This window comes from Lutra lutra, chromosome 2, assembly GCF_902655055.1.
Source record: "Lutra lutra chromosome 2, mLutLut1.2, whole genome shotgun sequence".
In the NCBI taxonomy this organism is placed as follows: Eukaryota; Metazoa; Chordata; class Mammalia; order Carnivora; family Mustelidae; genus Lutra; species Lutra lutra.
The window spans coordinates 57,475,428-57,501,548 of record NC_062279.1 but is presented as its reverse complement, the minus strand read 5'-3'; the positions used below and the strand labels follow the sequence as shown (position 1 = coordinate 57,501,548).

General features: G+C 44.9%; 1 protein-coding gene across 4 annotated transcripts in view; it reads right to left on the bottom strand.

Moving 5' to 3' along the window:
- Positions 1–202: 202 nt before the first annotated feature.
- INTS9 (integrator complex subunit 9) overlaps positions 203–26,121 on the bottom strand; it is a 106,522-nt gene continuing 80,603 nt past the window's right edge. For all 4 annotated transcript variants that reach the window (XM_047717471.1, XM_047717473.1, XM_047717472.1 and 1 more), the window contains 9 exons: positions 21,906–22,017; positions 19,349–19,529; positions 15,101–15,161; positions 11,328–11,499; positions 8,325–8,449; positions 6,035–6,202; positions 3,862–3,960; positions 2,473–2,610; positions 203–932 (listed from right to left, as the gene is read on the bottom strand). In XM_047717471.1, coding sequence (XP_047573427.1) covers positions 756–932; positions 2,473–2,610; positions 3,862–3,960; positions 6,035–6,202; positions 8,325–8,449; positions 11,328–11,499; positions 15,101–15,161; positions 19,349–19,529; positions 21,906–22,017 — 1,233 coding nt within the window. In that variant the 3' untranslated portion in view covers positions 203–755. The remainder of the gene's footprint in view (positions 933–2,472; positions 2,611–3,861; positions 3,961–6,034; positions 6,203–8,324; positions 8,450–11,327; positions 11,500–15,100; positions 15,162–19,348; positions 19,530–21,905; positions 22,018–26,121) is intronic.

The following is a 26,121-nucleotide window of genomic DNA, read 5'->3' as shown; positions in this document are numbered from 1 at the left end:
TTTTAAGTAGATTCCACGCCCAGCATGGAGCCCTACATGGGGCTTGAACTCACGACCATGAGATCAAGAGTCAGACGCTTAACCAACTGAGCCACCCAGATGCTCTATTATGGTCATTTTCTCAATTTATGCTGTTCTGTATAGTTATTTTTTCGGATACTAAATCAATGTGTACATTCTAGTTTCAACAGAGCACATGTACTTCTATAAAAAATAAGTTTTATTAACAAAATGGGCTCACAGTATAAAATACATATAGATGGTTCATTATACCAAAAATTTTTTAAATCATCTTTCTTCAAAGGTGTAGCACTGTAGACAAATAAAACACAAGCAAAGATTTGTTCCTTCTGCCCAAGGCCTATGAAACCATGAAAAATGAAGACTGCTAAGTCAGTCATTTTTTACCTCCCCTTCCACCATTAACCTCTTGGAAACTGCATCTGTTCCACTTACGTTATTTTTTAGCTTGCTGCCTTACCATCCTGGCCACCCAAGAAAGGCAAAATTGGGAAGAGAATGAGTTCAAGTTTAAAGCAAAAGTTCTTGCCCAAAACAGAGTGGAAATCCAGCACAGGAGCTTCTAGCTGTAACTGCTGACAATCAGGTCCCTCAAGGTCTACTTCTTTATTCCTTAAGCCAGAGAACACCACCAAGTCACGGCCAACCTTTCATGCTCTTCCTCAGTTTGTGCCGGCAGCCCCGGCAGAGGACTGCAGGGTTTCGGTGAAGTAGAAATGGCTTAGATGTTCCTCTTAGAACTTCTGTAGGAATTTGAGAACGAGGTCCCGTAGTCGTACCCTGAGCATCTCATCATTATCACAAATGATATGAGTCGAATCTTCCTCAATCTGGATGAGTGTCTCGGCTTCCTGGAGCAGGACAATATGGCCCTTTGCTGTGTCTTCCACCTTAATATCGCTGAAGCCATGCTGCTCCAAAAGAAGAAGAGAAAGCAGATGATGGATACTCTGAAAGCAAGAGGCTGACTGAAAGACAGAGGATATTGCAGCAACTGGTGGTTTTAAGAAAGGATACTTCCTAGGCTTGGCCAAACTGAACATTCTAGAAACTGTCATTTCTGATGCTCCCCAATACAATTCTTCAGACTTGTCACAACAGAATTAAAAAACAGCTTCGTACACTTTAAATGAAGCCTTCAAACATGCCAATTCTCATGCAAAACACAACAAAATTTCTGTAACCTGCTTAAGCTTTTGAGTTATCTGAGGAGCACATCCAAGCGCCTGGGTTCAGGAGTCTGGGTGCTGGGCTATCCATCACCAGCCAAAGGTTCCTGATTAAAAAAAAGCTTCACCCCATCCCAGAAAAATACCATTCCTAAAAGCAAGATATCAATGGCCTTGTGATCTGGCAAATCCTTCTCAAGGGAGAATGAGACAAGGCAGGACAGCAAATCCTTCTTTAACTACCTTAATGTGAGTTATACAATTTTCTTACATATCACACAAAGTTGAGAAGAGGAAAAGGAGAAATAACACTGATTCGCCTGAAAGGGACACAGGATAGGTAAAGAATATGGGCTAGGGAGAATCTCTCCCCTTAGTTCCAGAAAGCTCATGTGCAGGTTGGGGCAGATCCTAAGGGTCAAGTTCTACACGAGCCAGGCAGAACTAAGTGAAGGTGCTTCTGGGAAAGGAAGCTGTTTCAAGCTTTTAAAAAAACAGGTCAAGCGGAGTCCTACTAATAGGGGCCGGAGGAGCACAAGGTCGGGAGGAAGCAGTTACTGCTGTGTTCACTGCATCATACAGGGACACTCCCAGGCTCATTTCCACGCAGTGCCCCCACCCCTCAGGGGCTAGCAGGGCTGCACAACTTGGCCACGGTCTTCCCTTCAGGGAAAAAATTAAACCACTGATGGCTGGCTGCTGATTCGGGGAAGGGCCAGGGTCCTCCCGAGGACCGCTGACTTCTTCCCTCTCTTCCCGCCCATTTGGGAGTTGCTGGCCCTGCTTCTCCCTCTCCCGGGGACCTGGACACATGGGTGCCTCTGCCCTCACTGCCCCCCAGTATGAGCCTCTCGTCTCTTGTGACACGGCCAGCATCCATGCTGGCGCTCTGATCAGCAAGGGGCTTCTTGAAAAGTAAGTCTCTAAGGAGCAGACTTACAAAGTTTCCTTTATCTGGCCTTCCCCACCTCACCCATCCGTCGCATCTAAGTTTCTGAAGGGCTCCCTTGGTCTAGTTCCCACAAGAAACGGAGTGTGGTGAGGTAGTCTTCTTGTGGCCTGAGTCTGACAGGAAGGGGCTGGCAGAGAAGAAATGGGGGGACCTACAGGGAAGAAGAGCATGGTCTTCTCCCAACTCTCTGGCACCCTCCCCCGGTTCTGTTTTCTGCCCTGACCCTGACTCAAGCAGATGCTACAGGGACAGCTGCTCAGAATGTGTAGCTGGAGAAAAAAGAAGCGAAGAGCGGGGAGGCCGCAGTGCTGCGGCCGGGGCGGCGCTCACCTTCTCCAGCGTCTGCACAAACTGCTCCACGGGGATTGAGCCGCTCAGCAGGGGCTTCAGCACTTTGCAGTCCGGGATGTCCTCACTCACCCGCTTTCTCTTCTTACCGCCGCTGGGCTGGGCCGGCCTGGGCGGGGGCTAGAGCGGGACGCGGGGCGGGTCTCGTCAAGCACCAGTGTGGGGCCACAGCACGAGCCTGTCCGTCCCACCCAGGGCTCCGCGCCAGCCCGGGCTCTCCCAACAGAAGCTAACGCCAAGTATCCACACAGCACTGGGACTTTTTTGGCAGAGATCTTCCTTTGATCAAGACTCATTTTTAAGTTTTAAAGGATTCACTTCAGTATTTTTCAAGTAAATTCTTCAAATGAGAAGCTGTGCTGGCAGCTGATGGGGTAGCAGTAGCGCGGTGGCCCGGGCCACCCGCCATGGGGTATTAACCCAGACTGATGGGGTAAAAGGTCAGAGAAACTGCCTACAGAGTGGCGGTAACTGAGTCTGGCGAGGATGATGTGGGAAGGTGAGAAATGCTCACGGCAAGGAGCTCGCATGTTTTATGTGGCAGCACGGTCCAAGTCTGAAAGGAGTCTTTCTCGAGAAGGGGGGTGAGGACAAGGGCTCACAGAGCCATGCCGTGAGGCAGTAAACATACGGTGAACTGGGGCACGAGGTGCCGGGGACAAGGCGCTGCGGCCCGTGGCTCACAGGTGCCCAGCCGCTGCCCGCTTCTGCAGGTGTGTTCTGGGGCACGAGGTGCCGGGGACAAGGCGCTGCGGCCCGTGGCTCACAGGTGCCCAGCCGCTGCCCGCTTCTGCAGGTGTGTTCTGGGGCACGAGGTGACGGGGACAAGGCGCTGCGGCCCGTGGCTCACAGGTGCCCAGCCGCTGCCCGCTTCTGCAGGTGTGTTCTGGGGCACGAGGTGACGGGGACAAGGCGCTGCGGCCCGTGGCTCACAGGTGCCCAGCCGCTGCCCGCTTCTGCAGGTGTGTTCTGTAGGGAGGCCTCCCCTGGGGGTGGGTTTCCCTGCTGCTCTGGGGGCTCCCCCCGCCCGCACTCCACACTGCAGGTCTAGCAAAGGCGCCCGCAGGCGCGCTGAGGGACGCCAGTCCTTGGGAGCCGGGAAAGGCACTTAGGATGCGGTGCGGCCCCAGCTCCATGAATAATAGCTGCTCTTCCCGCTTCTCTCTCTGAGGCATGTGGCCAGAGAGATAAGTAGGGAAGAATTTATATCAATGTCCTCTCTGTTTCAATCCAATCCATTAAGAGTCTGGTCTCTGACTTGTGCTGGTGGGAGTGCTAGGACCACTGATGGGGGCGGCCTGGGGGGTTCCTCATCTTCACAGGCCCCAGTGGTAACTCGGGGGTGCAAGCCCAGCCCACCTGCCCCCATACCTGAAGGACGTGCTTGTTATCTTTCGTGTGCAGCACAGCCGAGACGGTCGCCAAGGAAATGCCAGGTTTAATCTCCATGGGCACCAGCGCATCTGCGAGCTGGAAGCAAACGGGTGTCAGCTGGGCTCCCCTACATGTGAGGGACGAGGTGCTGCAGCTGCGCCATCCCAAGTCAGGACCAGGAGGCCACACTGAGCTCACGGATGGCCGGTGACGGTCACGGCCAGCTTTCCACAGCCACCAGCTCGCTCGCAGCGCCGCACCCCTGCCGGCCTGGAGGGAAAGGTGCGGCGTATGGCGCAGGGAAGCTGAGTCTTTGTGACCGCCATTCCTCACTTTTTTTTCCCCCTCACTTTATCTTTTGTTTATATCATTGCAGTCTAAAATAACACATAATTTTAAGGAAGTAAGGTAAAAAAACTTAAAAATACCTTCAATCAAAAATATATCACATATACAAATATATACATCGATCACAAGAAAGAATGGAGATAAGAGAAACAGAGAGAAGGGGGTGGCGGTGGCGGGTAAACTGGGCTGAGAAGAGGAGGAGAATGAGCCCGAGCCTGTCTGGGGCGCTCTTCCTGGCGGTGGCCCACAACTCTCAGCAGGTACCTCGTGTAAGCCTGTGCCGTCACACACTGGGACCCTAGGGTGCTGACCCTTCTGCTTTGCCCTTTTGTTAGTCAACCCCCAAATTATGCACCGCCAACATCCTGCCACGGGCTCATCACCTGAACCGCCACAACCCGCCTTTTAAGTGGCTTCCAGACCACTCCTGACACTTGTGTAGGATCTCTTGGAAACTGCTAAGGGCTTCTTCTTACTCAGAATACCTAACAGGTGCTGACTTTCCACGCTGGCCTCTGCCTCTGTCCTCATAACCACTAGGTGACTAGTCAGGCAGGAAGGACAGGGACAGCAGCATTTGGACTGAGTGAGCTAATTCCTGGAAATCTGACTTCTCCCAAAGTGGAACACCCAGCCTTTACCTCGGGGGCCATCTCTTTCCCTACCATCTGAGTCTGACGCTCTGGAGCTCCCCGACTCCACTACCGGCAGTGGTGTGTGATCCTGTGAGAAGCCCTCGCTCCCGGGTTTAGTTGACTATTGCTCTGACACATGTAGACCCTGGGCTGTCCAAGTCTCCTTTGTGTAAAAACAAAAGTGAATAAATATGCAAAATGCCATTTACGTAAATATGAAGATCAATATCCCATGGACAAAGGAAGTCACTTAGGATATTTAAAAGGAATGAGAACTGCTTCATGAAATAAGGAAACACACACGGCACGAGTGTGAAATGCTCCCCCTGGGGAGACCCATGTCTTCTCAGGGTTCCTGACAATGCCCGTCCGTACACAGCCTTTTCCTTCCTACACCGCACTTACTCCCCCAAAAGGTCAGGCTGCCTGGTGGCACTTGTCTGGGAGGTTTGGGGATGGCATCGTGGGAACTGTGGCAGCCCCGTGAGCAAAATCTAAGACTCTGTTGTGCCATGAGGGAAGTCTACCCGGAGCCCACAACAACCACCACTCAGTTCACACATGTCTGCGAGCTGGAGACGTGTCATTTGCCGCCAAAGACCAGAGTTTTCCCACCAGAATGCATCCACCAGGGCTGGCACATCAGGTCTCCCATCCTGCACTTACAGGGACGAAGGAGGAGGATTAGGAGGAAGCTGCAGAGGACACACTCTCATTTGGGGTGGAAATAAGCATCCTTTAGTAGTAGCGGAACCTGAAGAATGGTGACAGACTTTTAACCCCTGCATCTCATGCAGGCCTCTCCCGGCGAAACTCAATGATGCTTTTAGCTCTCTATATTCCACACATGGACAAAGATTTCTGTAAACGGATGGTTCTGATTTATACTACATGCCTGTACTGCGTGTACTATAGCATGATTTATACTACAGAAAGGGCAGAAATCACAAGTGCCTATCCCTGAAGGCACAGTTATGATGCACTTGTGATGTAAATAGCAGTTACTTCACTACCCAAAAAATGAGAAGGCTCTGAAGATCCCAGAGATCCCTGGGAAGGCTCCGTTCCCAGGTTCTCACTTAAGGATCTGCATTCTTTGGCCAGAAAACAGCCACTTCTGGGACAGTCCTCTTTCTGAGACTCACGTGAAAAGCTTGGGTTTGACCGTGAGAGAGAGAATAGCTCACCTCTGGCATGATTTCGATCTTCTCGTAGCGACGCTTGAAAGGCAAGGCGAGGACCTCGGCCCGCCGGTACGACATGGGGGGCGGCTGGCAGTCGATCATCAGGTCCATCCGGTGGGACTGCGCGGGTGGTGGCTGCGTGTACTGCTCGGGGCACACCACGTGGAGCGGCTGGAACCCAGGGGACGGGGTGGGGTGAGGCCTCGAGCACGCACGCTCAGCCTCACCACTTTTGGGCCATCTGACCTCTCTCTCCTCCTCTCAAACCCGAGTAATGAGAAGCAGGAGAGGTGAGTGCAGTGTGGGGAAAGAATAAAAATTTCAAGGCAAAGCCCTCAACTGCTAGCCAAGTGGACTAGTGGGGATCCACTGCCTCTATCTGCATTTGTTTTTGATTCTTTTTAAGTCACTTCGACAGTGACTTCCAGGAGTCTGCTCTCAGCTGGTCCTTAAGCCCTGGAGGGCATAGTCTTCTCATCACACCTACCATCACTGACTGGTGAGGACAGCTGGAGGCCAGTGGGCAGGAACTCCTGACTGTCGTGCTAGTCTGGTGTTCTGGGGTTGGGCTTTTTTCCAGTATCGGCAGGTCTGCTCGTTTTTGGCAGTGGGCACTGCTCAGGTCACATTCTCAATTGTGTAGGACAGACTGACTCAGAGCTTGTTTATAAAATGTCCCTCTTTGTTATTTTGAGAGACAGAAGTAGTAAACCAGCGTCTACTTGGGACAAACACCACACAACTGAAAACTGATCCCAGGGGCCCTGAGTTATTGTACTGCCACTGCTTTTACTGAAGAGCCTGGAGCTCACCGCTCACCTCCAGTTCCTGGAGGGAGGCCTTCCAGCAAGCCCACCAGATGCATTCAAACGAGCGCTTGTTCTGTTGGGCTCAGACTTGTCCTCTTCCTGACCTGGGTGGTATCCTGTAACTCCTCTCAGAGTCACCTGACTGCGAGGTCCCAGCCTGAGGCCTCTAGCTGGCTTTCCCCCTCCCATAGGGGAGATCACGTGGCCTCCTGTCCCCACTGTCCTGTGCTGCCAGGACTCCATGAGCACAGAGCACAGCACTGCTGTAGGGAAGAGTTAGTGATGAAAACAACAGACTCTTAACCATGTCTGCCCATATGCCGATACGTAGAAGGTGGGGGAGCGAATCGCCCAACCCACCCCAGCTCATCTACTGCTGAAATCATGTCTAGAGAAAGCCCATCTTCCCTCCTGTGGGGCCAGCAAGTGAGCCATCACCGTCAGCCATGTTCTCTGCATTCCTGAGGCGCCTGAGTTTCCCATTCCTCACTAGTGTTCCTCAGAGTTCTGTGTTACTGCCTCCCATCCCGAGGTCAAAAACTTTCGGAGGAGAAAAACACACTTCTGACCTGAGATGTGCCAGGGCCCCATGGTGCTCATTTGAGCTCCCAAAGCAATGGGGAATGAAAACTCTTTCTCTGGCCTCGCTCCCAGGCTATTCCCAAGCAGCCTCCCCCTGCCCACTGTCAGACGTGCTGCCCAGTGGGGTGACTTCTATGCCCCACTCTCCCTCTCCATTCTCCCGCTGTGCAGATGGCCTTCCTTTCACCCACCCCTTTACCCAACTACTTCTGGCTTTCTCCTATGGCAGAAAGTGCAAAAGGAAAAAAACAAATGCAACAAAAACCAAACCAAAAGAAACCTCTCATTAAAAAAGCAGAATAACTGTGTGTGTGCTGCTCATCCACATGTGCCCCAGGGCCCAGCCCAGGTTTCAGCCAAACTGTCTTTTGGCTCAATGAGTAGGTTTCCAGAATAACTTTTCTGGTGGGAGAGGGGACAATTTGCTTTTAACCATTAACAATTAACTTTTAACTATCATCAAAAATAATAGACTGTTTATGCTTTCATTTCCTTCCACTTTTGATTTCTTTAGAACGGAAAGGACTTACCAGGTGTAAAGCTCAGTACTGTGAAGGGTAACTAAGGCGCATGCGTCAGCATGCTGTGGACACATGGGAAGTGAGCGAGGCGGAAAATGCAGCCCGCCCTCTGCCCGCAGCCCGCGAACTCCCCAGCGGTGACAGGGCTGCGGAGACACTGCTCTTCCCTTCCTTACCTGGACTTTTTTTTTTTTTTTTAATTTATTTATTTATTTGACAGAGACCACAAGTATGCAGAGAGGCAGGCAGAGAGAGAGAGGAGGAAGCAGGCTCCCTGCTGAGCAGAGAGCCCGATGCGGGGCTCGATCCCAGGACCCTGAGATCACGACCTGAGCTGAAGGCAGAGGCTTAACCCACTGAGCCACCCAGGCGCCCCTTTACCTGGACTTCTTTAAGCAGCTTGGACACCTGGATGAAGTTCAGCCGTGTATCAATGGGGCAGTAAATGCATTTCATGGCCAAGGGCTGGTAGGGAGCCAGTGCTTCCAGGTAGGAGAAATCGGGTTCTAATGAGAGCACAAGAACCAAAATTTGAGATGCATGCAACGGAGCTGCTGCTGTGAGCAGCATGTGAGGAGGTGGCTGGTGTGGTCAAGGGTGGGCGGATGGCTGCACCGGTGGGAGGGTGAGGCAGTGTATGTGTCGGAGGCTGGGGGGACCAGACTCCTTATCACTGGGGAGGAGGAATCTACAAATAAGGGCAAGGAGAGGCCGGAGTGAATAGTACAGAGTAGATGTGGAATTGGAGGTATGGGTGTGAGCTCAAGGCTTTCAACACGGAGAGAGACTGAGGAGATAAACAAGGGTTAAATAAGTAAATGGGGGAGGAAGAAAACCTCTTTACGACAGAATGCCAAATAAATGTAACGGAAATAGTGAAGGTAAAAAAAAAATCATCATTTGGCAACCATCACAGCAATAATTTTTTTCTGACTAGGATCATCAATAGATGCTAAAAAAATTAGAGAAAAGTTTGGGGAAGTCCCTCCCCCAGCTCCCCAAGATAATTATTACATATAAAACAGTAACCTCACAGTGGGGAAATCTGGTGCAGGCCACTCGAATCGAGTGCTCAGAGTTAACACGCAGGTATGAGAAAAACCACACCACACCTACTTGAGAGGATGCCGCAAGAGGAAAAGAAAAGGACCCTGGCTCCACGTCACCAGATGCTTCTGCTGCCGCTGCTGTGCTCCCATCAGCAAAGCTAGTGACAGCATGACTGGGAACCACATCTGCCCTAATGGCCCATCTGTTCCCTCCAGCAGCATTCCCTGCAGGCTGCTTGGAAGGACGGTCTACCCACTCAAGGAGGCCGACCACCCTGAGCCAGAAGAACTGGCACATTTCTGGTGTGAAAAATAATACTTAGATTCCCAACAGCCTGTGGCTCCACGAGGACATCCCTTCTTAGAGCCTTCAGGCTTTCACTCACCTGTCCCACTAACTTATACAGTGCATTTGGGAAAACTGATGGAACTTCCAGATTTTTAAATTACTCCCCCTCCAGTGGCTCCTTTTTCCCCAAGAAGAATACCCCCAAAGGAGGCAAGCATCTGGGATGACAGACTCCTTTTTGACGTGGACTAAGTAAGCTTCAACTGTGCCATAGCTGTAATATGACCCGAAATAGTGGTCTGAGATGCTTCTCTGACACTACCTAACCTCACAAATGACCTAACTGACGTTCTGAAAGCCCCTCAAAACCTGCTGGGATTTAAATTCATTATCCAGGATGGTTATGGACATCACACAGACCCTGATTTCTTCCCAACTGGCTAAAGGAAAACATCTACCATAGACATTGTAGATGTCTACCAAACATCTACAATCCTCTAACTGCGCCTATGTAAACATTGTACCAACTACTGCATCAGGGTCAACAACTCTTCAAAAAGAATCGGAGACATCACCTTTGGTCCTACCACAGACAATGCTCTCCAGATCACCTCCTGCTTAGCAAAACTTGGCAACAGTGAGGTTCTGGGTACCGTGAATCAAGTCTTGTGGCCTTACTTCCTCTTGGCCAAAGGGGGCCTGGGAAAGAGAGAAGCAGCCCCAGCTCTCTGGGCACTTTCTACTAGGCCTGGGTGTTAGCCAGAGCCAGCCTGTCACTCATGGGTAGGCCACGGTGCTCTCCTGTTGGACACACACAATTTCACAGAACACTAACACCAGACATGGCCACTCGGTGAGCACAATGGATCAAGACAAAAACAAGAACCCCTCTGTAATCATGCCTGAACACAAAACCACAACACTATTCAAACCACAAAATGAGCAAACATTATCCTCTCCTAGCTCCATTCTTCTTGCCTTCTAGATAAGAATTATTAAGATACTCAGTAATATAACCACTCCTGTTTCCTGACAACAGCTAATCCAGTGCAATGCCCCACAGCCGTGAACCCACCTCAAAATCACCCAACATAAGCCCAAATGCATTAAGTTCAACATACTCTGAGATGCCTTGCACTTCCCCATGGTTTGCATCCCTACCACTTGCAATCGAGTCATTAAGCCAACTCTGTCTGACTAGTGATGTGGTGGAGGCCTCTGACACTCTCACCAACAGGCTGAACACAGGGAAGAGCCTGGAGTCCTTGATCCTGAGGCCTTGGGGATGGAGTAGATTCTCTTCCATCATTCAAGTCTTAAAAGCAATGAGAAAGAAGTCAACTGATAACTTTCTCAAAAGCTTTTATGTGCCAGGTACTGTATGAAGTGTCTTTTTTAACATTATACTAAATGCACAGAGATACTCAAGGAAGGAGCCAGCAATAATCCCATTTGACAACGAAGAAGAATGAGGCTCAGAGACATGGGGGTAACTTGGCTTAAGTTACAGTCCTTCGGACCAGATTTGGATCAAGGTTTTTTACTTCACTGCCCATAAGATTTCTGACTGAAGACCTAAAATCGATAAGATAACGTAGTGATTAAGGTAAAACCCCGGCCTGCCCTCATGAAAAGATCTGCTCTACTCTGAGGGGTTTGTCTCCAGAAGGAAAACTGTAAGCCAGAGAAAACTATAGAGGTGAAAGACCCAATTCAGGGAATAATTCCTAAAGGGTAAAAAAAAGAGTGGTTCCTAGAATTCTTGCCATTCTTGAAACAGCACACAAAATCACTGCAAAAGCAGTTCATGAGGAATCTGCCTCCGGGCAAAAATCTCTCAAAACTGCTATGAAAGCTTTGCCTGGTAGTTTCCTCACAGTCCATCTTGCTCTATTCTTACTCTTTCCCCGTGGTTTCTTCACCCTTTGGTATTTACAACAGATGCGTTGTTCATATTTCGGTCTGACTGTAAAATTCGTCCCTTGGTCTCTACCTGGTTGGTGCGTTGAGTGACGGTCTCAGTGGAAAGGGCAAGGTTTTGTTTACCTGTAAATATGACAGTGTTGAGACTAGATTTCCCCCAGAGCTCCATGAAGTGGACTACGTCCCCAAACCGGAGGGAGGGGTGCCCAGTGAACACCACGCACGGCTGGCGGAAATCACTGCTGAAGTCTCCGTGGAGGCTGGGGTAGTGCTTCAACTTGTTGGTCTGAATGAGCTGCAAGATGCACAGAGAAGCACACGAAGAGACATTAGCCTGTGCAGCCGGAGGGAAGAACCACACAGCATGCGAGAGGGAGAAGGAAATTTAAAATACACATGAATCTGGTTAATATTTGCCGAAAACGGAGATTTTCTATCTACAAGGTGACTTTCTGGACAGATGAAACTTTCTAGTTCATATTACCATACTCAGGGGATACTTTTGTTCAGGCTGTTAAGGCCTGATGTAGTCTAAGTCTTCCTTTAGAGCTTCCTGACACCCCGAGCCCTGGCCCCAGAAGTTCCCAATATGAGTTATTTGAAGTACAAATAACTTTCCCAAAACATGTGGATCGCCAAGTTCTGTCAACAATAAACATCTCATACAAGAAAAATTATTTACCCACCAAGGACCACCTCTTGAGAAGTTACAGCTGTAAAGTAACTACAGCAACTTAATAAAGACAAAGGCCAAATTGGCTTTCAGAAATTTAGGAGATATGACATGCTCACGACACAGAGAGCTGTGGTAAGTGGGCCATGCGCAGCCTCAAACTTGTCTTAAAAGTGTCTGTTTTGAACCAAAAAAATCTCCCTTCCAGCACAATACCTGGCACTATTCTCCCAAAGTCATGCCCAACCCAAGGCAACACCACAGACCGTTACAGCCACAGATGGCATCTTGTGACATGGCTCAGAAGCTCTTCCTGCTGCCCCAGCCCTGCCCCCACGCCCCCCATTCTGGCAATGAAAGGCCAGATGGCAAACATTCAGACTTCAGAGGCCCTAAATACCACCTAGGGCGAAGGGAGTATTGCTCTGAGATATTGTCTGATGGATAATGAAATGGTCTGTAACACAACTTAATCCTGAAGTAAGCCACAAAGAGGGGAGCCCAGTCAAGAACCCCAACTCCATCTGAAGTCATCCCAATACTGACGGGTGGCCGCAATGGGACAATCCCCAAACGGAAGCCAAACTCTCTTCACGTTAAAGATTTAACCTTTAATTCAGAGAGACTGCTTTTACTAGTGGCACTGCAACACTACCCCAGAGATCCTAATCAGGCATCCAAGGTTGGATAGGTTATACATAGCAAAGATGGAGCAAATGCTGAATTCCCACCTTCCTTCCAAGTTGTATGTGAGTAAACTGACATTCTTTTTATAACCGATTTGTAGCCAAAATTATTCCCTGTCCCAGTTAAATAAGGGTAAGCGCTGTCTAAAAGACTAAGCCTACTGTATCCATGGCTGTCAAGGAGATGAATGGGATTCTAAGAATAGCAGTGGGTCTTGGCACATAACTTAAATCATTTTGTAGTCATTACCTACAGTTCCTGAAGTTCTTTCTTCTGATCAATGCATAGGAACTAAGATAAATTCATCTCTCTCTCTCTCTCTCTTTTTTTTCTTTTTTGCCAACTGGATCTACCTTTCCAGCTGACCTGCTACATTTGACCATCCAGAACTACCTCTGCACTTCTTTAATGTCTAAACCATACAGGCGACGAAGCCGCAGGGGAGGAATTCTGTAATTTTTTTTTCATCAGTACTAAGGGCGGCACTGCACGGGGGCATGGGCATTGGTCACAGTACCCAGAGTCAACTCCATCACGCCCTAATGTTGGCAAGTGCACTTCAGGAACCCTGTTCACGCCACTATGGTCTTTTCATTTTCATAACTGTAAATGGGACAAAGATCATCTGTGACATATGTGGGTATGAATGTATAGCAACACTCTTAGAAAACAAAGAAAGGCTAATTGTTGACAGGAGGGGAGAAAAACAGACTTTCAGTGGGAAAGTCTGCCACAAAATATGTCTTGCCACACTTAATTTTCTGACATTACATCTTTCTAGCCTGAATTTCACTGTGGTAAGGGCAGAGCCTGCAGATACCTTGGCTCCTATAACAGAGTGTGTGGACTGAGAAAAGAATTTTTCAGAATTTTCCATGTAAGATTCTGGTTCGTTAAAGTCCTCTGGAGTGGGAATAAGTAAGAATAGTACAAGTTGTTAAGTTTAAAATAGCTAGCAGGATATTCATTGCAATTTTTTCAGAAATCCTCCTTTGTCCTTTTCCAATTACTACCTACCTCCAGGGTAACCACTGTGCTGGCTTCTGATACCACAGATGAGTTTTGTGTGTTTTTGAACTTAAATATAAAGAAAATCACATGGTGTCTACTCTCTTATGTCTGACTTACTTCACTCCATGTCTGTGAACTTTGTATACATGACTGTGTGTAATGGGAGTTTGTTCATTCTTATTGGGATAAGACAGTAGACTGTGGGAACATGCCACAAAATCCACCAGACTGCTGAGGGCACTTGGGTCTATTTCTGAACTACTCCTAAGAGAGCTCTCAAGACCTCTGTGCATCTTCTAGCGACACACCTACGTATTTCTGTTTGGTTTATACATTAGGAATGAAACTGCTGAGGCAGAGAGTACATTATGTGTTCAGCTTTAGCAGATAACTGCCAGTTTCCTAAAGTGGTTATACCAATTTAAACAACCTTTTAAAAAACAGAACAAAAAACTGGGCGTAACTCTTCTGTCAGACGGTTAGAGAATGGTTAAGTGTATGACAGAATGCCCAGATGATGCGCTCTGGGATACGAGGCAGCAATAATTATGACGTGAGGCACACAGAAAATGTCCATGATAGACTATTTGGTGAATGAAAACATAATGAAAACAAAACTGGGTATAAACTTATATAAAAACACTCATCTGTTCTGTGAGAAAGGTATAATTTTTCCATTTTTAAGAAACTGAGGTATAACCGACATATAATGTTGTATTAGTTTCAGCTGTACAGCATTTGCTCTATCGTGAAAAAATCACCACAGTAAGCCTAGTTAAAGTCCATCACCATGTGTGGTTACAAACTTCTTTTCCTGTGATGAGACCTTCGAATATCTGCTCCCTTAGCAACATTTAGACACGACCGCAGTACTGCTCGCTGCAGTCACACTATATGCTACATCCTGTGGCTTATAAGTGGAAATTTGTTCCTTCTGACCCTTTATTTTCCAAAAACTTAAAATATTATTTTCATCATTAAAGCATCACATCTACGATCAACATAACTAACTGGAAAGAAGACTGACAATATATAAATCTGTCATTATGCAAAAAGGTTAACAGTAGATGTTAGATCAAATCCCTCACCCGGACCAAAGAACAGAGGTAAGTTATGAACTGCAGACGCATACTGGTGCTATAATGTGTTAACGAGAAGAGAAAGTAGCGAATCTTGAGTTAGAGTACTTCTCTGTCGTCTTAAATGGGAAACAAAGGGCTAGAAGAGTTTCTGTTAAGGATTTTTAAATTTTTTATTTTGAGATATATATAAAAAGAGGGAGACAGAGGGGAAGAGAGAGAGGGAGAGAGAGAATCTTAAGCACGCTTCATGCCCAGCATGGAACCCAAAGAGAGGTCTCATGACCCTGAGATCATGACCTGAACTGAAATTAAGAGTCAGACAATTAATTGACTGAGCCACCCAGGTGCCCCAGAATTTTTTAAAACCTCTTAACCTCCTATCTCCATCTCGAACTATTTATCTACAATTTTTCTTGCTCTGACCCAATAATGCCATTTCTTACCTCTGCATGAGGAAAAGGTGGTTCCGGGAGATACACCTTAGTCTGTTTGTTGTGACAAAGCCTTTTAAAGAGGAAAAGCAAAAGAGCCTGTTAGGTAGGGCGCCCAGGGCATCTGTTGCCACCTAGTGGTAGCAGTGCAAACACTAAATACTAAAGGTTATTTAAAATCTTCCTGCTTGCCAGTCTCACTGTGACTAAAAGTCAGCATTTACAGAGTATTCAGAACATAAATGTCTTGTGTGCATTTTTAAAATTTTTAAAAAGATTTTATTTATTTATTTAACAGACTCAGATCACAAGTAGGCAGAGAGGCAGGCAGAGAGAGAGAGGAGGAAGCAGGGTCCCTGCTGAGCAGAGAGCCCGATGCAGGGCTCGATCGTAGGACCCTGGGATCATGACCTGAGCTGAAGGCAGAGGCTTTAACCTACTGAGCCACTCAGGTGCCCCTTGTGTGCATTTTTTAACTGTTAAAATTCCTTAACACATTTTTGCCTTAAAAAGTAAGCTTGTCATTTTGGAATAGTTTTAGATTTACACAGAAAAGTTGCAAAGACAGTCCAGACTTCCCTTGTGCCCTATACATAGTGTTCCCTTCATGTTAACATCTTACATAACCAAGTGGGGAATGAAGAAATTAATATTAGTGTATTACAACCAACTACATTCCAATTTCGTCTGGATTTTACCAGTTTTCCCACTAATGTCCTTTTCCCGTTCCAGGATCCAATTCAAAGATTCCTATTGCATTTGTTGTGATCGCTTTTGAGGACAAAGTGACAGACTTTTTTTCAGACATACAACTTGCCGTTTTGCACACCCACTAAGCAGCACTGGTAACTCAAACTGGAGAGCAATGCAGTATCCTAGCTCTGAAGACACTGTGAATGTTTTAGGTACTATGCTCTTTCTCGGCCAGATCTGACATTTAAAATATGGAAATGCCTGAAAAAAGCAACTGTGGCAAAAATTAACAACTGATAACTTAAGAGCCATGGGTGTTTTGGCATTTTTAAATGTTCCAAAAAAATATATGTAGTGATGTATGTTTGTTAGTGCCCATTTGTGAGAATTCTACTAAAATAGTAGTATTAAAACATTTCAACAGTTCTAACAGATACGACTTTTAGGGAGTAGTTTAGGACTTCAAGGTTTGGGTTTTATATTAACTTCATTAGTACAATTTATTATTTAATTTTTCCTACACTTCCCTTTCTTTAATGTCGATTAAAAAAATCACTTTATATCTTTTTTGGAGGAAGATACTTGTGGAGGGTTACTTTATATTATATAGTTCTAAGCAGGAAGATAAAACTCTTAAACTCAGGAAGAGAGACAATTATAAGATCTTCATTTAAGGTTTCGTAGATTGTTGCAATGGATATTATGCTGCATTAGTTAGCATCAATATAGAAAACCAAAGTATTTCTGTCAAAAACAAAAAAGAAATGAATCAAAAACAGATACCTTGTGGTATTCTGGACTAGATCCTGGGACAGAAAACAGACATTAGTGGAAAAACTGGTACAATCTGAATAAAGACTAGAGTTCACCTAATAATAATATGCTAATGTCCACTTCTTAGGTTTTTTTTTTTTTTAAGATTTTATTTATTTATTTGACAGACAGAGATCACAAGTAGGCAGAGAGGCAGGCAGAGAGAGAGGAGGAAGCAGGCTCCTCGCCAGGCAGAGAGCCTGATGTGGGGCTCGATCCCAGGACCCTGGGATCATGACCTGAGTCGAAGGCAGAGGCTTTAACTCACTGAGCCACCCAGGTGCCCCCACTTCTTAGTGTTGGCATGTGTAATGGCTCCGTAAGATGTTAACATTAGCAGAAGCTAAATAGAAGGTATACAGGAGTTCTCTGCATTCTCTCTGCAACTTTTCTGTAACCCCAAAATATTTCAAAGTCATAACTTTATTATTTAAAAAACAAAGACCTTAAAATCCAAAGTGCCAAGATGGGGAAAAAAATATCTGCAGAAATATAACAAAAGAGTAGAGTTTAGATAAACTGGTAAGAGAAGTATAACACCTCTAAATATGTAAAAAAAGGGACAATTTACAGAAGCCAAAAAACTTTCTGGAAAGCAATTTAGATCTGTATAACGAACATTAAAACATATTTATAATCATTGTTCCAGTAATTTCACATTTGGTAACTGACTTAAGCAGAAGATGCAGTCATTTATACATAAAAATGATATTAATTGAAGATTTATTCCTAAAAGGAAAAAACTGGGCAAAGCCTGTCTGTCCAACAGTAAGACAACAGTTAAGAAAATTATACAATATACAAATAAGGTACAAATGATATAATAATTCAGTCATGTAAAAACTATGTTTTTGAACATTTTATTTATTTTTTATTTTTTATTTTATTTATTTTTAAGCTTTTAATTTTTTTATTTGACAGAGATCACAAGGAGGTGGAGAGGCAGGCAGAGAGAGAGAGAGAGGAGGAAGCAGGCTCCCCGCTGAGCAAAGAGCCCGATGTGGGGCTTGATTCCAGGACCCTGGGATCATGACCTGAGCTGAAGGCAGAGGCTTAACCCACTGAGCCCCCCAGGTGCCCCTCGAACATTTTATAATGCTCAAATATCATATTGAAATTTTTAAAAGCAGGATCCAAAATTAAATAATCAGCACGATGCCCGTACAGAAAGAAAAAAAATCCATCCAACTGCCAACAGTAATATTACTTCTGGAGTGGGCTTATGGGTTCAGTTTTTTTCCTCTGTAACCCATATTGTTTTCTTTTTTTTTTTTTTTAAGATTTTTTTTTTTTAAAGATTTTATTTATTTATTTGACAGAGAGAGAGATCACAAGCAGGCAGAGAGGCAGGCAGAGAGAGGAGGAAGCAGGCTCCCCGCCGAGCAGAGAGCCCGATGCGGGGCTCGATCCCAGGACCCTGAGATCATGACCTGAGCCGAAGGCAGCAGCCCAACCCACTGAGCCACCCAGGCGCCCCACCCATATTGTTTTCTATAGTAAATGTGTTTACACATGTATTAGAAATGAACAAATAAAAAGACCCAGAAACACAAAATGACCTATATTCTCATGGTCCTGCCTTCTCTCCCATTAGATATTCTGACAAGAACAGCACGCAGTGGGGGAGGGGAAGCCTAGGGGAGCACACCAGCCCCTGGGCCTCGCAGGGCTGGCCCTGGAGTTTTTTATTAAAGATCTGGATGAGGAAATTCAGTATATGCTGACTAACTGCACAAGTGATACTTAGGGTGGACTGCTAATTATTCAAGATTAACTTCCTATGTTGGGGGAGAAAAGGATAAAATTCCATAGGTACCAATAAAAATGACAGTCCTAAGGACAAACATGAATAACACACACAGGGAATAGAGAAGCTTGTCCTAATCGAGTGAAAGAAAAAAGGACCCTGACTACAATTAAAAGGGGAGGGGAAAAAAATGCCCTTTTAAAAGGTGGAGGGGGGGGAGGCAGTACATGGAACAAGTTATGACAGAATGACATACAAATTCCTTTTTCATGAGGAACTCAGTAGAATACTGTGTCTATTAGGCTCCCACACAACAATGGATTAAATACACCGGAGTATGTGTCATACTCCCATCTAGAAACTCCACTCTAAGGTACTGTTCGGTAGACTGTAAAAGTTAATGTATTTTCCCCATCCCTCCTTTTTTTTGGCCAGGCGAGTTAGATTCAGACGTGCATCTAAATAATTCAAATAGGGTTCACTGATTTCATCCTGTACAATCATTTACCCACATTAGGACTAAATCAAATAATTTCCTACTGTAATAAAATTTAATTTTGTCAAATATCATGCTATTGAAATGAAAAAAAAAAAAAATCCAGCCTTTCTTATAAGATTTGGTGTTGTAAATTCCAGACAACATGAGCTTGGGCTTTTTTTGAGCTTCTAGAATGTGTCACTTAACTTTGTAAAAGGCAGAGGGTAGCGTGTGAGAAGATAAATGCATAATATTTTTGTCACTGATTTTGAAAGAGCTGGCTGAGTTTAATCTTTGTCTTTCATCCTTCTCTCCTTGATAACTATTCTTCTACATCCTAGCAATATAACAGACTTGGCTTTCATTAATACAATTTTCACATCTCAGACATAGAAAGATAACAAAACGGAAGTCTCATAATAATGTGAGGAAAAAAAACTATTTCTATTCTTTTTCTAATTAAAAAAACTTTTTACATTTTCATTCTTATTATTCTTGTACTGAGTCATGGAGAAGAACACAGACATACCATTCAGCAAAAATCTGAGAAAACTCAAGTGAACTGTTGGCCACAGGGGAGATGAAGTAGAAAGGGATATTGGAGAGGCCGGCTGAGTCAATGTACTGATACAGACATTCCAGGAGGTCATAGATCACGCCAGAAGGGTAGCAGGGCACCAGCACGTTTCCTCCATTCCGGACTGTCAGTGCTAGAAAAGTTGAAGCCAGAGAGGAAACAAAGGCATTAGAAGAATAGTTTTATAAAGGTAGAAGGAAACTTTAAAAATGTTATTTGGATTTCTTTCATTTTCCTACTTCTGTTCATATAATTCATTTCCCATGGATAATGATCTGCTTCTTTTGAGAAACAGCAAGCGGGTGGGAGAATACAGAGGCTAACCATCAGCTGGGTTTTTACTGGATATCTCAGTCCCTGGGAACAGGATGTGCAGTGAAGGGTTTGGGTTTTAAAGGTTACCAATGGCAGCCAAGCTTCAGGAGAGACCCTCCAAGCTCCTTCTCTTTTTAGCTCCTGCTCAAAACTTTGCTGGATTTGTCTCTGTTCAGTCTGACCACTGCTGAATGACCTATAAGGAAATAGGCCAAGTTTTTCCATTTGACTCATTTTAGTGGCATTTTCTTTCATTAATGTGTTATCTGTAAGAAAATCCTTCATACTTTAAATACTTAAAACAAGTTATCCAATAGGGGAATTGCAACTTATGGGAATAATCATATTAGAAGTTATACCTGGCTAAAAAAGAAAAAAAATCAAAGTTCTAAGTTTGTTTTTTGTTTGGTTTCCAAAACAAACTGGTATATTGGATCCTCCTCCGTTCCCATGTTTGACACACACACTCTCCCAAACACTGTAGCCTGAGCACTGGTTGACTTGCCATTACAAGAGTATGGTAGCGTGGAGAGAGAAAGTGGTCAGGGCTCCAGAGGCCTGGCTCTACTCCCGCCTTTGTTATAAGCTATAGCATCTCACGTAAGCCACTGACACCTGGTTGGGCCTGTTTCCTGATTGGTTATGAGAGGACTGAACTAGACCAGAGGTCTTTAAGCTTTAGTGTACATGAATACTGCCAGGGAACATGTTGAAAATGCAGCTTTTCTTCTGAGTCTTTCCTCTCCCCAGAGAATCTGATCTAGAATCTAGAATTACTACATCTGTGGCAGGGCCTCCAAATGGCATCTTTAATTAGTGGCCTCACTGATCTTGAGGCAAGTAGTTAGTGTGGGCTTTGAAAAACAGTAGATTAGCTTAAGGTTCCTTTCAGATCTAAAGTTCTTTGAGTCTAGGATTCCAGATTATAAACAAACAAACATACAGATCAAAGATGCTATTGGAGACAAGTCCAATAATTTTTTCAAGGAATAATAAACTGTGTCTGGTTTACTATCAGCAAACAACAACAAACTATGATGATTGGCATGGGCAAGTGAAATGTCAAAGGATACTGCCTTTCACGTAAATGTAAGATGATGACCATTTCTTTTCCCCAGAGCAGAGGTGACAGCACTTACAGTTGCTAGGGGTGGTCGGTCTGAGCTCAGTAACCCCTCTTTGGTAACTGTCATGGACTGAAGGTCTGTGTCCCCCTAAAATTCATATAGTGAAGCCATAACTCCCAATGTGATGGTACTGGGGGGTGGGTGCTTTGAGAGGTAACTGGGTTTAGATGAGGCCATGAGGGGACAGCTTCTAAAGATGGGACTGGTTCCCTTACAAGAACAGGAAGCGACACGAGAGTTGCTTTCCTCTGCCAACCGAGTTCTTGTAGGCATCCACAAGCCAGGAGGATGGCCCTCACCAGAGCCTGAACATGCTGGCAACCTGATCTCAGACTTCTGGCCTCCAGAACTATGAGAAATAAATGTTGTTCAAGGCACCCAGCCTATGGTGTTTTGTTACAGCAGCCCAAGCTAAGACAGTAAGCAACCTATACTTTTCTATAAAGAAAGGCAGGATTTTTAGATTTTACTAACAATTATATCCAAAGAAGCAAGTATTTCTTCTAGGTAGCAAATACCCCACAGGTCTCTCCCCCAAATTCAGTCTTCTGTCAAAGAAAAAAATAAGACCAACCAAATATTGGTGGAAAAAAATGATCTTTTCAGTGTCTCGCTGTTATGAATGCAAAGCATTTACGGTCTTTTCTGTGCTATTATTTGCAAAGCAAAGATGCAATTCTTCCCTTTTTTGACATCTGCTACCTTGTATGAATGCCAGTCCCGCCCCCAAATCCCACCACAAAGCAAGAAGAATAAGAATTTTCAACGTAAGTCAAGTGGGAGAACGTTGAGTATCCGTTGCATAAAGCACTTGAACTGACTCTTAGGACAGTCATTCTGACATTCTTCAGATTTATGTTGCTTAAGAATTGCTTCTGCTGACAACAGCAAGCTTTGAAGGACAGGCAAGACGGGTGAAGCAGATGGGGAGCAAAGCTTTGAATGGGGTTGGGGGGGCATCGGTGGGTGGGACTGTGAAGGGAAGGACCACATACTACTGAAGCAAGGTATCAAAAAAGTAAACCTAGAACACCTCATCCCATTCACGGTGCGAGCCGGCCACGTACCCAGATTGCTGCAGAACTCTCCCACCATGCCATCCGGGTTCGCGGTGGGGATCTGGGTCAGGCCTGTCAGAATGAGAACGTCGCTGTTTTTGAGAGAAGCTTGATCCATGGGCTGAAAAAACAGAGAGAACTCTGCTTAGTAATTCAAAAAGAAATGGCAAGTATAAGTAGTAAAGGGAAAAGAGAATATAGTCATTGCTCTGTGATCAAATCATTGTCATGTCCTCTTACTTCCTCTAATGAAGTCTGTTCAGTGAACAGTAGTTGCCCAGTGGGGATGAGAACAGACCACGGAGGGACGAGGGAACTTTACAGAAGGATAAAAGAGTTCCATGTCTCGACTGGTGTGATGATCACATAATGTGAAAATTCACAGAACTGTATGTTTAAGATCTTTGGGTTTCACCACATATAAATTTTACCTCAACTAACTTAAAAAAACAAAACAAAACAAAAAACAAAAAACAACTGGGTAGCTCAGTTGGTTAAACGTCTGCCTTCAGCTCAGGTCATGATTCCAGAGTCCCAGGATAGAGCCCTCCTCAGTGGGAAGTCTGCTTCTACCTCTGCCCCTCACCCTGCTCTCATGCTCTCTCTCACTCTCTCTTCAATAAATTAAATCTTAAAAAAGGGGGCGCCTGGGTGGCTCAGTGGGTTAAGCCGCTGCCTTCGGCTCAGGTCATGATCTCAGGGTCCTGGGATCGAGCCCTGCATCAGGCTCTCTGCTCAGCAAGGAGCCTGCTTCCTCCTCTCTCTCTGCCCGCCTCTCTGCCTGCTTGTGATCTCTGTCTGTCAAATAAATAAATAAAATCTTTAAAAAAAAAAAAAAAAGGGAAAAAAAAAGGAAAAAAAAAAGAGCTTCTCATCTCAAATTTCTAGAATGCTTTGTTCTTTTCAAACTGCTATCTCACACATTATCAGTGGTGGGTCTCCAACTTGACTGTGTGCTAGAATCACCTGGAGGGTCTGCCGAAACATGGATTGCTGGGTGTCAAACCCAGAGTTTCTGACTCAGGTTTGAGGTGGGCCTATGAATTTGCATTTCTAATGAGCTCCCAAGAGATGCTCCTGGTGCTAGTCTAGGTATTGTGCTTTGAGAACCACTGCACCGTATAATCTGATTCTCAACACAACTCTGCAAAATGAAAACAAGTGTAAAAACTTGAAATAAACACACGAAATAAGTTTACATTATGACAATGCAAGCTGGGACTCAGAGAGCCAAGGCGATTTTCCCAAGTCTCCATGGCAGAGGAGCCAGGAAGAATGCTGAATTAGGAACTAGAAATATAAAGGCTCACTCCCATCCCCTAGTAAAGCTATGGGACCTCAGCTACGGCTCTGAGCTGGGCATATAGATCACACATGGGCATATTTGTTGACCCATCTTCCTTCCCTGATTTCTAATAGTCTCAAGAACTAATATACACAGTCTTCTTGTAAACTGTGAAGTCCCACGGGGCACTATTATGGGATACTTAGGATGTCATATTTTTATTTTTACTTGGCACAATTTGAATTTAATTTTGATTGTCTCCAAAGCACTTAAAAAAAAAAAAAAACCATTAACTATCTTTTCCAAGGAAATCAGGATTCAAACTGAAACTAAAATGCAGACCCATGGATTGAGATGCTAGAGCTATTTTGTAACCCATCTTCTCCTCATTGTTATTTCACATACTCACTGGAATGTAAGAAGAAAAAAGCCAGAAACCCAGTTTAGTAAGAAGCCTCATACCTCCTTTCTCTGTTCCACCCAGATTTTCAAATAAAGAAAACTCCAAACGGTAGCACAGCAAAGACCCATCACCTGCAATGTTACCTGAACATACGTGCCTTTTGATGTACGTTCTTTTAGCACTCTATATAAACCCGGATATAGGGGCTCATTATTTTTAAATAACAGGATTATAGTTATATAAGTTGCTTTATAACCTGAGAAACATTTCTTTAATAGGAAGGCTGAAAAGTATGGTTGTGACAGCTATACGGAATAGATTCTAATTCCTACTTGCATGGATGTACTACACTAATGCATACAAGAGCTTTTCCACTGCTTGGGCAGAACTGATCTACCTGCAGTTCTCTCAAAAACACATATACATTCACTGTTTCCAGAGAAGGAAGAAGTACAGGACGGTGGTTTATAGTAGATGTGCAGTGAGCCTGGAGAAGTGTGCATATGTCAAACAGAAGGAACCGGAAAAGTGACAAAAGGGATCAAACTTTGTTAGACGGCCTATTTAGAAAAGACAATCATTTTGTAAGAACCTTATTAGAACAAGCCAACAATGATCCACAGGGCTGATAGTGAATTCAGAGGGTCTAGGAACCCCCTAAATAGTATATACAATCTTTGTGTGCCTATGGACACTTTCTCACACATTTGATTGGGTTGTCATATGGGGCTGAAATGAAAACATATAATGGAGAACAAATGTGCCCCTGAAAACATTACCTCTGAACCTCAGCCATCAATGCTGCCTTCCTTTGAAAATTAAATGCCCATAGTAAAAGTCAAAAGCAGTACTACAATATGAATACTATGGAGTTGGAAATTATGAGAACTAGTTCATGATCAGGTCAGACTATGTGTTTGTTATTTTAGCCCTATACTTGGGACACCCTTGTTGTTGATTCCCAAGGCTACTATAAAGAATCAGCTTTAAAAGCTTTTTAGAGACACTCTCAAAACCAAGCTGACACCGCCAACATCTCCACTTCACTACCAAAGGGCAAATGTACATACTATTGGTGTCAATGGCAACTCACTGAGCGCTTCGAGTGGGAACATTTTGTTCCAACACACACAACAGAAAATTCCACTGTGTCCAAGATTCAAATAAAAATACCCTACAAAATTGACAGTCACAACCAAGCTTACAGAATAAAATTTTGAAAAACCCTAGGCCCAAGAAGGCTGTGGTCACTGTGTCCTCTGCTGGTGAATTTACATTGGACACTTTGCACAGAGTATGAGAGAAAGGAGACTCAGGCTCTAGGTCCTTGAAAGAAGTTTATAATCCAGTTGAAGAAAAAAAAAATGTACCGTCAAAAAAGGGGATTTTGGGGGCGCCTAGGTGGTGCAGTTGGTTGAGCGTCTGACTCTTGGCTTTGGCTCAGGTCCAACCTTAGGGTCGTGTGATTGAACCCTATGTCAAGCTCCACACTCAGCATGGCGTCTGCTTGGTTCTCTCTCTTCCCTCTGAACCCCCTCGCCAGTTCTTTCGCTCTCTCAAATGAATAAATCTTTTTTTTTTTTTTAAGGAGGATTATTCAAAAAGCCATAGAAAACCTAATGTGAATTTTAAGAATTTACACTGCATCCATGAAGGCCAAGAGGAATGCAGAGTAGAGGGCCCCACCAGGCCAGGTGGGACCACTTATACAAGGCTTTCTGGCACATAAAGTTTTGCTTCCGGTTTTCTTTCTTTTTTTGGCTAAGGAACTTAAGTCTCCATTTAAGACAGCCTTTGGAATGCCTGCATGACACCCCTTCTTTCCCACAGCAAGATGTCCCTTCTACATATGCCCCTGTGGCCTCTAAGACTTTCTCTACCAGCACTAATCAAACAGCATCGTGACTGCCTATTTACTTGTCTGTGTCCCCAACAGGCCTATGGAGCTCTCTGAGGGCAAGGATTTGGCATCCCTAATTCCTAGCAAAATGCCTGGCACACAAAAAATAGTAAACAAATATTTGCTGAATAAGTGAATGCACAAAAAACATGGTCTGGTAGGAAATGTGAGAGCATTCTATAATGGGAAATAGTTCACTAGAAGTCAGCAAAGATGAGAATCAGCAAGTCGACTTGGGCAGGAGGGCTGGAGACGGGCTGGGCAGAAGGCAGAGAAAGATAACCTGTAGGTGTCAAGTGAATTTATTTGGCTGGAATGGAAAGTTTACTTTAGGGCTGAGAAAGAGATTAGTAAAAATGAGGGAAAGTGTAACTAGTAAAGAACCAAAAAGGTCAGAATCATGAAAACTGACAGAGTGGGTAGGAATAAATCAACAGTCTGAAGCAGAAGAGTGACCTTTTGGCAACAATAATTATAGGTGACAGCTGAGGAGGGGGTAAGACAAAAAAGAGGGACAATACTCAGAAGTCCTCTATAGCAGCCTGGACATAAAGGGGGAAAAACTATAACTTTATAGAACTTGAGGAAACAGAAGGGGCAGATCCAGCAACATCACAGAAAACCGTTAATAGACAGG